At 39.7% G+C, this 10,544-nt stretch overlaps 1 protein-coding gene across 1 annotated transcript; it reads right to left on the bottom strand.

Moving 5' to 3' along the window:
• Positions 1–277: 277 nt before the first annotated feature.
• Positions 278–8,943, bottom strand: spns3 (SPNS lysolipid transporter 3, sphingosine-1-phosphate (putative)). The gene is made up of 13 exons (XM_053485286.1): positions 8,762–8,943; positions 7,390–7,647; positions 7,208–7,273; positions 6,413–6,549; positions 5,888–6,039; positions 4,667–4,733; positions 4,274–4,416; positions 4,024–4,176; positions 3,600–3,789; positions 2,223–2,288; positions 2,044–2,142; positions 1,756–1,927; positions 278–540 (listed from the first exon to the last, which is right to left on the bottom strand). Exons 2-13 carry the CDS (start codon positions 7,622–7,624, stop codon positions 497–499), a joined length of 1,524 nt encoding a protein of 507 aa, XP_053341261.1. The 5' UTR covers positions 7,625–7,647; positions 8,762–8,943; the 3' UTR covers positions 278–496.
• Positions 8,944–10,544: the final 1,601 nt, after the last annotated feature.

Below are 10,544 nucleotides of genomic sequence, written 5' to 3'. Positions count from 1 at the left end.
GGATAAAAAAAAAACCTACTATATAAGAACAATCATAAATTCATTCACCTTGAATGATCAGTTTTTTTCTGATCAGAGCCTTTCACAGGTATACACCTTAGCTGGATGTACTGTAACACCATTACTCTGGTCTCATCAAACAAATATTAGCCAATCTACCTCCTGCAATGTTATGAGGCTAAAGGAAACCAGACAACCAGGAGGAAACCCAATGACAATCACAAGTAGAACACGTGGAGCACCATATACAGTAGACGATTGGTCAATAAAGACTGTGTTTTTAAAAATATAGCTGTTTATTACAGAGCATGACCAAGGGTTAGTTCGTATAAAATAAGAGAGCATATAATTGGATATAGCTGTACTGTACAAAACTGCACAAGAGTACAAAATAATGACAACAGTAAACAAAATGTTTAAAACATGTTAAAAGGAAATCACTGTGCGATGTTCACCAAGCAGTGGTTCTGCCCAACTCTAGTGGTTCTGCCCCAGGTCAGGTTTCCTCTGTAACCGGTTCAGCCTGGTCTGGAGTTTCTCCTGAAATAGAATATAAAAACAGAATAGAATAAGCATAAATTGTCTCTACACGACGTCCAAAGTTAAAAAGGCTTCGCATACTCGATGTAATGATTTTAATATTAAAATTAAAATGAAACAATATTGCAGGATATACAAAAGCTGGCCAGCATATGTAGTACTGTGTGGGCTTTCCATAAAGTTCAATCTTAGTTTCAGTGCACAAAACATTTTGCCAATACCGCTGTGAAGTGTCAATGTGCTCGTTCGAAAACTTCAGCCATGCAATAATGTTTTTTTTATTAAGCAGCTGCTTCCTTCGTAGTGTTCTGCTATGGTCACCCTACTTACCTGGGTGCCCAATTTTTGGTAGAGTAACCACAGTCCCCATATTGTCTCCATCTGCCTAAGGCCTGAGGCGTGGCTCACATTAGCGTATTCTTCCTGTGTGGAGCAATCTCGAAGTTTGAGTGGTTGTTAATCAGTCAAAGTAGCTCTAGTCCACACCTCCAAACTATTTTCTTAACAAGACTCCAGGTACTGTTCGCTAATACCTGACTTCAATGAGGTCATCAACTCAAGGATTCAACTTCTTTTCGCACCAGCATTGAGGTTTTAACGTGTTATTATTTTGGGCTCATTATATTTGCCAATATCCTTGACTAATCACAGAAAGATCAGATCACTTTTACACCATGTTCATTACTGTTTAACTCTTTCATTCTTGCTCTGAAGTAAATGGACCTGGCACCCCAAGTAAAAAAAATCATAAACTGATCAGCCATAACATTAACACCACAAAACAGTAAACTGGTGACAGGATCATTTGCATCAAATGCACAAAGGCTTGTTTGCAAGGACCAAGGGATAGCCAGTCTGGGCCAATTCCACAGAAGAATAGTAGCACAACTTGCTAAAAAAAAAAGTCAGGGCTGGTCACAATGGAAAGGCACCAGAACACCCAGTGCACCACAGCCTGTTGTACCAGACACCAGGCAGGCAAAGCACCCAAGACAGCCTTCAAACTCTCCAGATCTTCAAGAATTCTGGGGTCAGAGACAACAACTACCCCCCTACCCCCCCTAACCCCCCACCCACACCCCAGAAATCTGGTGGGGTCCTGCCCTGAAGGCCGAGAGCCACCCAGGTGACACGATGCTGGACATAAAGCTTTGTATTGTAATATTATGGCCAAACAGTATATACACTCAGAAATGTCATAAAATCTGTTGTCACCTGTCATCATCCTCTCAGCCGCTTTCCTGTCCTCTTTGACATAAAGGGCAGTGAGAAGGAAGAAAAGGCCTCCCAGGACACCGACGAAAGGACAGATAAAGATGCTGTACTCCAGACTGCGGAACTTCCAGTAAGGAGAGTTAGGATTAAGCTTACTCAGAGCATCTGAGATCTGGATGGGAAAAAGTCACAGATGTTGATATAAGTTTTATTAACTGCATACATTCCTTTTGTTAAATCTATCACATTCGATCCTATACATTGGCACTATGTTCAATATGTACTTACAGTGCCAATGAGGTATGGACTTCCTGCATCCCCAAGTAGGTGACACGTTAAAATCTGTAAAGCTTCAGCTGTTGACCTTCGAGTTGGTATAACGACATACTAAGAAAAACAAAAAGGAAAATGTAACTAGGGTTTTGTCCAGCTCCACAGTGTTATATGCATCATGAAGCAGCTCTTACCAGTAGGATGTCAGCTATAATGGCCCAGTTCAGAGAGAGCAGTATTTCTCCAATAGCGATAAAAGTCTAAAAGAGAAAACATGAAAACGCTGATTGGAGCTGACATAAAGCAAGGCGTTGAAAAACAGCAAGGCAATTTTCTAATTTGTAAATCGGAGAAGGGACATTAGTTTCAATCCCACACACAAGCATTTCTAAACATTTCTTCCCGCTAGTTTTAGAATCTTAAAAGGTTACAATTGTCTCTCCAATAGAAAAAAAAACTGTTAAACACAGTGATTTCAAAGGAAGACATGGCGACTGGGTTGAAATAAACTCTGTTCTCTCTCTCTCACATCTGGATTGCAAGACAATATTGGTAAACAGCATGGGCCCCAGTGAGCACCTTACCAAATCTTGACCCTCCTTACCAGAAATTGATTTACATATAAAGTTCGTATAAATCATTATGACGCCTTGCACCTACAGGGTCCAGGTTCGATTCCTAGGCAGGAATGGCTCTGTGTGCATGGAGTTTGTGTGTTCTCCCTGTATTAAGTGGGTTTCCTCCGGGTACTCCGGTTTCCTCCCACAGTCCAAAAACTGGCGTTCCCAAATTGCTCGTAGTGTGTAAGTGTATGTGTGTGTGCACTGCGATGGATTGGCACCCTGTCCAGGGCACACCGTGCCCTAAGCGTCATGAGATAGGCTCCAGGCCCCTCGCACCCCTGAATACAGGATAAATCAGTATAGACGATGAGTGAGTGAGTGAGAAATAATAGGGAGTAAATGCTAAAATATCGTGCTTTCATGATGTGTAACTTTATGCCATTTGTTTTTTAGAAACAGGTTTAAACAAATCATGTAAGTTTATAACTATAATAAAGAGGTTACTACAGCATATCTATAAAAGCAAGTTTAGGGTATTGGTGGCTCAGTGGTCGGGTTCTCGCCTGCCATGAAAATGGGAGGATTGTGTCAGGAAGGGCATACCGTGTAAACCCTGTGCCAAAGTTGTGTGTGGAAGTCTCTTAGTACATATCCAGTTTGTTGGGAAGTCAGGGTCAGAGTGCAGAGTCAGCCATGGCATGGCATGCCTGGAGCAGATGGGGCTACATGTCTTGCTCGAGGGTGGCAGATTGACACTGCTGGGGCTTGAACCTTTGCCCTTTTGATCAGTAACTCACAGATTTAGACTAACTCACAAACCAAAAATGTATGCACTGTATGTCCACTATATAATGATGTAATGCTGATGTTTTACTAACCAGTTTGTACAAAAATACCAACATCCCAAACACTACACAACTTTACGAGTATTTTAAATACTACAGCTAGCTCTGATTTGATTTATGTCTGAAGTAAGCAAAAAAGTTAGTGCAGAGTAAAGTTACATACATATGTGGCAGGAATACTCATGGATGCCAGGGTCATGGCGATAAACAAGCAGGGAGAAGAACTGAGCATTCCCACGGCACAGATGAGTGGATCAGCATTGGCCACTTTGTCCTTCAGCTTCCTGGATATAAACGAGCCGATTAAAACGCCCACGATTCCCGTCCCCACTGTGATTCCGCCGAAGATGTAACTGTGGCAGCGGAAAAACAAAACAGAGGAATGATGGTGTGTGTAAAGATTGTGATCTATTACTGATTAGTAATAGATCATATAGGATTTATATACATATATAAGGCACAAATATTACAATTTTTTCCAAAATTTTCTGTCCCAAGTCTTAATCTTATCGTACATACTCACACTACATTCCAAAGAACTGGTTTTTACTTTAAAGAAAGAGATTCTGCATTGACTGTGTGTGTACCTGTCTGAAGGGTCACATGGCTCTTTAGTGCATTCAGTAGTGATGCCCTGGATGATTCGAGCACGAGACATGAAGGTCGGTGTCCAGAAAGCCAAGGCACCTGTGACGAAAGCCATGGCAGTCACTCCTAGAGTGGACCACACAAAGCTCCGGCTAGGGAAAAACACACACACACCCACACTCTTAGTGATTATGGACCAGCTGGGGACTTTGCGTGATCTTTATGATTTCTCTTTTCACGTTCACACACTTCCTGAATAGATATTTGATGTCCTCTAGGTAAGATGTGTGCTCTATGCATGCTTCTCCTTTGGTTTCCAAGGCTCCTCGTGGAGGGTTGGGGGTCAGCAACATGAGAAGGATTACCCCTGGTACCCCAAGAATTGGGTTCAGCTGCGACAAAACACACAGAACCTCGTTCAATACTTTAGACTAAAAGCGTGTTAGATGTTGTTTGAATGCTGAGCCCAAGGTTTATTGTTTCTTATGTTTAAGCTTGTGGATAAAGTTGTCACTAAAGCAGAGGAATGCATAACTTACTCTTATAGCTTGCTGATAATGTTGATACTTTAACACCATACAATAAAGAAACATACAATACTCTAATTCTAGTAGGAAACTTATGTTTTAAGAAATACCGTACCCTGAGGGCCCAACGCCAGTCTCCTGTTGCAGTAGCAATCTGGGCTCCCAGAATGTACCCAAGACCACTACCAAGGAGAAATGACACAGATTAAATTTACTCTCAAAAACCTTTAAGAATTTTGTTCAAAATTTGAAATTTTCTCCAAATTCGCTCTAAATAAAAAATCAAACAAAGAAAATTGTAAAACTGGTGGACCAAAATGTTCAATGGGCATTCAACAACACAAAATGTAAGTACAAATAGATAAATTGGCATTGCTCTTTAATTCATTCACATAAATGCTATCATGGAGGGTTTTGGTGGCTCAGTGGCAGACTTCTTGTCTGCCATGCAGAAGGCCTGGGCTCGATTCCCAGCCAATGCCCAAACCCTGCTACTGGAGGCAAGGCGTTCTTAGTGCCAGTCCCAAGCACAGACAGAATGGAAGGGGTTACATCAGGAAGGATATCTCACATAAAACCCTGAGTCACGTTGTATGCAGATCAGATGGTCTGCTTTGGCAGTTCTTTAATAGGAAGAGCCAAAACAACAACAAAAACAACAACAACAACAACAGCAAAAATAATATGTGATATAAGAGAAGTAAAACTTTTAACTTTAGTAAAATACATTTGAGCAGTGGAGGGTTAAGGGCCTTGCTCAAGGGCCCAGCAGGGACAACTTGGTGGTTGTGGGTTTTGAACCTTCCGTCTTGTAAACAAACACTATTGTAGGTTTACATGTTCTTATCCCAAAAAATTTGATCAATAATTACTCACTCACACTCATACATCGCCTATACCAACTTTATCCTGTATACAGGGTCATGGGGGGCCATGGAGCCTATCATAGAAGACTTAGGACACGAGACCCCTGGACGGGGTCCCAATCCATAGCAGGGCACACATGCACTCACACGCTCATTCACACACTACAGGCAAGTTGGGAACACTAATCAGCCTAATTATCAGCATGTCCGGAAACCGGAGTATCCGGAAAAACCCCACCAAACTCCATACACACAGACCCGAGGCGGGAATCAAAGAGGGGTGCAAGGCGACTAAGTGTTAACCACTAAGCCACTGTGCCACCCATTCATTTAACCCTAAAAAGAAGAATATTTGACTTGGCTTGCATTAAGGTCCAAGTTAAATCTGTTAAAACATCTCATGTGAAACTTTGATCATTTCTTTCACTCATGGGCTTTTTGCATGTACGTAATGTATATTAAACCCTCACCTTCCAACAGGAATGAAAATGTAGAAGAAGGAGATCATGAGGGTTCTTTGGGCGCCAGTGAACAGGTCTCCAAAAATGGTGGGAGCTATGGTGCAGTAACTGGCCTCTCCAGTACCAACCAAGGCTCGCAAGAGCAACAGCAACCAGAAGTACTACAAGGCATACCATGAGCAAGGAATTGTGGGTAAAAATATTAGCAGCATTTGGCAACACTTAGTTAAGTCCTACATCTACACCAGGGCCGTATTCACAAAGCTTCTTAAGCCTAAAAGAAAATTCTTAGGATTATGACATTTTCTTAGAATTTCCCTTTAAATTTAGGATTACAAATGATGCACGGAACATTATATATTTTAATATTACAAAGAGTGCTTTTTGAGACCTTTGCTCAAGGGTTGCTCTGAGACGTTTCCAAAACCACTTTTAGTCTAGGACTCTCAGCTAGGACTTTTTAAGCTAAGATAGGAGCTCTTTGAGAGAATTATAAAAAGCTTTGTGAATACCGGCCCTGGATTACAACTGTACCTCTGCTGTGATGAACGAGCTGCCCAATGTTGTGGCGATCCATGCAGTCATTCCTCCCACCATGATCAACTTCCTGTTATAACGGTCTCCAAGGTACCCGAACACCGGAGCCAGCAGCATGAAACTGCAGATAAAAACTGTAAATGGGTTAGCGGTTTGCCAAAGAATGTCATGCATTTCATTTAATGAGTTCCCTGAGTTATTCATTTGCAGCACCGAGCTGTAAACATTCGGATATCATGTTAGTGCCAGTTTCAATAGAATGCCCTTTCTTTATGACGGATCTGGGCTTTCTTTACAAAATGAGTGTCGTCAATTTGGTGCATAACTTCCCGTTAAGTCCTGCTGCCAAATGGCCTGTTCGTGCAACAAGGCATACATTAACCTTGCAAAAAAAGCGAAGTTTGTCACACAGAGTTTATTCTGCACACAAAAATGACAGCGTGACACAATGCACTTAATAAATCTACTGTAGGAAATCATTTGCCAACTTCACATCAGAATTGCAAACACATCGGACTGTGCAAGCTACCTGGGCTGTGCAGTTTTTTGCAAGCTCAAATCTTACCTAACCACATAATACACCATAGTCAGCTTCATTCTGACAATTCATGAGATGTTATATAGAATCAAAGGGTGGCGTAGGTGTCAAAAGGAAGTGGGTTTGCAGTGATAATGATCTAACACTAGTCATAACGATATCTGCAGAATGCCATACTGTAGGCGCTTAAATGCACACATACTGTGGAAATTGAAAAGTGAACATACTGTTTATATTCTATGTAAAGCTGATACCTGTCTGTAGTAGTCCAGCCATGCTGTCGTTAATGGCAAAGTATGTCTGGAGGCTAGGCAAAACTCCTGAAATAAAAATAAAAAACAGCATGTTTTAATAAAAAATAAATAAATAAAAAAAGCAATGGTTCAGGAGCTTTTCGGTTCCTCATAAGGCTTGGAAATTGAGCTGCTTCCCTTACCTGCAATTGTGTATCGGTCCATGTAGTTGAGCAGGTTTACGTAGCACAGCACAGCCACGGCAATGTAGGCTCTTGCAGAAGAGGGCATATTGTTGGTTATATTAGTAACGAGAGGTTGTTCCTCCTCCCCCGACTCTCTGGCCGTGGAACCGTAGCGGTGCTTCACTTTTATGGACGGACTTAAACTCGTATTTTCTTTGGGCACAAATGGGTTTTCATTGGTCTCTTCGTCCATGATGAAGAAGAGTTTTCACATATCTGTTGAAGAGAGACGTTTAAAAACCGTAAATTCAGTTTAAATGTGGCAGGAATTCCCCCTTGGAGGCCTTGTAAAGTCTTCTTATACCTATCTGGACAGGCATGCACATACATTCACACCTAGGGATGATTTAGCGTTGCATCCGGAAGGTAATTATGAGATCAGGATTGAACCAGGGACCCTGGAGCTTTGAGATGGCAGTACTCCCAACTGCAGCTCAAAACCACCAACCGTACCCCCAAGCACCCCTAAATTTAATCTTAGCACCCTTAAAGACAACAACAACAATAAAAATAAGAAGAAAAAGAATGCATCATTAAGTCCTTTATCGCCCAGTACACTTGATGACGTAAAATTCCACTCTGATATTTTGGGTGAAGAAATAACTTTGCATATCATTAGTAGTTCTCACGCCAGTGAGAAGTCATGAAGAAGAAGTGGCCGATGCATAGGAAACAGAAATTGCATGAGAGTTTGTCTTTGTTACATATGGGTTAAAAGAACAGGCACATTAATCCATGAGCAAGTGATAGCTAACGTACAGTAGGTGTAGTTTGCTAGAGATCGGTTTTAATTTCATGCAAATCTTCTTTCACTTTAACATTAAGTTGCTGGATAATGATTTATTCCTGAACTTGATCTATTGCTTACACATGCATCTTAATATAGGCCAAACATAACATTAATATCTCCTTACCGTTACCAAATCCTGCAGATGTTTGAGTGTTTCGCACTAACTTGAGAAGAAAGTGGACAAAATTCTCCATCCATCTCTGTTCGCTCGATAACTCCAAGCAAGTCTGATTAAGCGGGACGAGAGACGTTAATCTAGTGGTAGTGGTAGTACCATATGACCGCCTGTACAGTATATGTTTGTTGTTGTTGTTGTCTTTTGTGTGCTCGAGTGTTTGTCTCACTACAGCTCTCACTATGGCTCAGGTTTGGTGAGATAGTGAAAACAAAAGTGTCAGTTCGTGATCACACATTACCATTACAATTCCCATTAAATCATATGACCTCAGCCTTTTGGTAAAGAGGAATTAAATGCTAATACATCTTATATAGGTATTTAAACCTCTTTATAAGTTAGCTGGAGTGTATAAATACACTGACCTGAGTGCAGTCAGGAAATCTTGTACATACAATCCATGTATGGTCTCTTCTTTTAGAGGCTGTGTGCTGTTAAGATGCCTTGAGGCTGTGACTGATATCTTTTTTTATTTCAGTAAAACTACCTGGTTTAAGAGTTCGAATTGAGCCATGCCCCCAGCTCTTCTCGTTCTGGTCACACGCTCAAAAATGGTTCCTTGTTGTGACGCAATTTACACTCAAAGCCTATTGCTTCTTTTTTTTCTTTCTTTTTTTTTTTCTTTTTGCTCTTGGTCTCCTCCTTCTCAGTCATGCACTCACACAGCTCTTAAAAAACTGAGATCAAACTGTGTCTCAACTAGTTCAAAACACTGTAGTTCTTGTTAAGCATGTACAGTATATCTTTTCTGTGCAACTTAAAACTTTTGCATTGAAAGACATCCTGAACATGTATTTTTTTGTTTTGTTTTTTTGTGTGTGTTCAGATCTCTTCAGCTTTCCACATTGCTGGCTGGATCGATTCGAAAGCAGACCAGAGAACAAAACCTTTGACCACTAGTTAAAAGACTAATCAGTCTCGAGCAAGAGAAAACAAGAGCTCGTGGTTTTTTGAAAGCTTGCATCAGATAATTATTATATCTCTAACAGAAAAGAAGATAATGCTTCATAGGCGTTTTATGTAATATAACATTGATGGGAACTACAGTATGGTTGGAACACACACACACACACACACACACACACACACACACACAAACAGATGTTGCTTTATCATGTTACGTAACAGAGATGTGGACACTTGATCAAACCAGAAAAAAAAGCCAAGGTTGTGTAATATAGTTCTCATTTCTATAAAATTAGAAATGCTTAATTGTGAAGCAACTATCAAACACCCTTATATCCCCTAAGATATCTTTAGACACAAGAAAAGCAAGCAACCGCACTTCATCAGAAATAGTTGTAACCTGATGATTAAATTGAACCTCTCAATCTTATCATGCTTTTTCTTTTTACACTTGATTTAAGTGAGGAAGAAAAAAAGGCTTTGTTTAAACTTTCTGCTAACTGCAATGATGTGAATAGATGGAGCACTGGTGTCAACTCAAAAACGAACAATGTGTATAAACAAGCACAAATTATATTTAAATTCAAATTTTATTTGTCACATACACAGTCATACACAGTACGATATGCAGTGAAATGCTTATACGACCGCCCGTGACCTTAAAAAAATAAAAATAAAAACTTATACGTAAGAAATAAATATGAATAAAAAGAAATACTAAAGAAAATACATTTAACTAGTACAAATAAGGGCATAATAAAAATATTGCAAAATATAGAAATATAGAAGAAAAAAGTATATATATATATATATATATATATATATATATATATATATATATTATATATATAATTTGAAAGTGACAGTGGTTGTGCAAATATGCATAAAAAGTGACTTATTAAAGTGTTTTGTGCAATAGTCCAGAAATTAAAATATAATAAATAATAAATATGTATTATAATAATACAGTAGTAGTATAAATAATAAAAAAATCTTTTAGATAAAGCAACAGATTAACAGAAACCTGCTTTCATTTTTAATGATAATGACACTACACTTGTATTGGCCTTTTTGTCTCCTTACACTTGTCTAAGACCTGGTTAATGTTATACAACACAAGGGTGTCATGCTATATACCTATATAACTATAAGTCTTGACTATAAAGAGCGATTCCGGAAACACAAAGGGTATGGGATCGCAGTTCCTCTCTGGGAACCCATGCACACACTTTCACATCTATA

Source organism: Clarias gariepinus, chromosome 24, assembly GCF_024256425.1.
Source record: "Clarias gariepinus isolate MV-2021 ecotype Netherlands chromosome 24, CGAR_prim_01v2, whole genome shotgun sequence".
NCBI classification, from domain to species: Eukaryota; Metazoa; Chordata; class Actinopteri; order Siluriformes; family Clariidae; genus Clarias; species Clarias gariepinus.
This window is presented reverse-complemented; position numbering and strand designations above follow the sequence as displayed.

Bases quoted from the DNA above. Each gene is read 5' to 3' on its own strand.
- spns3 (XM_053485286.1), bottom strand. From the start codon at position 7,624: ATGGACGAAGAGACCAATGAAAACCCATTTGTGCCCAAAGAAAATACG. The intron at 2,143-2,222 runs GTAAGAGCTGCT...TGTTTTTCTTAG, and splicing joins TTATAGCTGACATCCTACTG to TATGTCGTTATACCAACTCG. The intron at 1,928-2,043 runs GTAAGTACATAT...TTTCCCATCCAG, and splicing joins GTCCATACCTCATTGGCACT to ATCTCAGATGCTCTGAGTAA.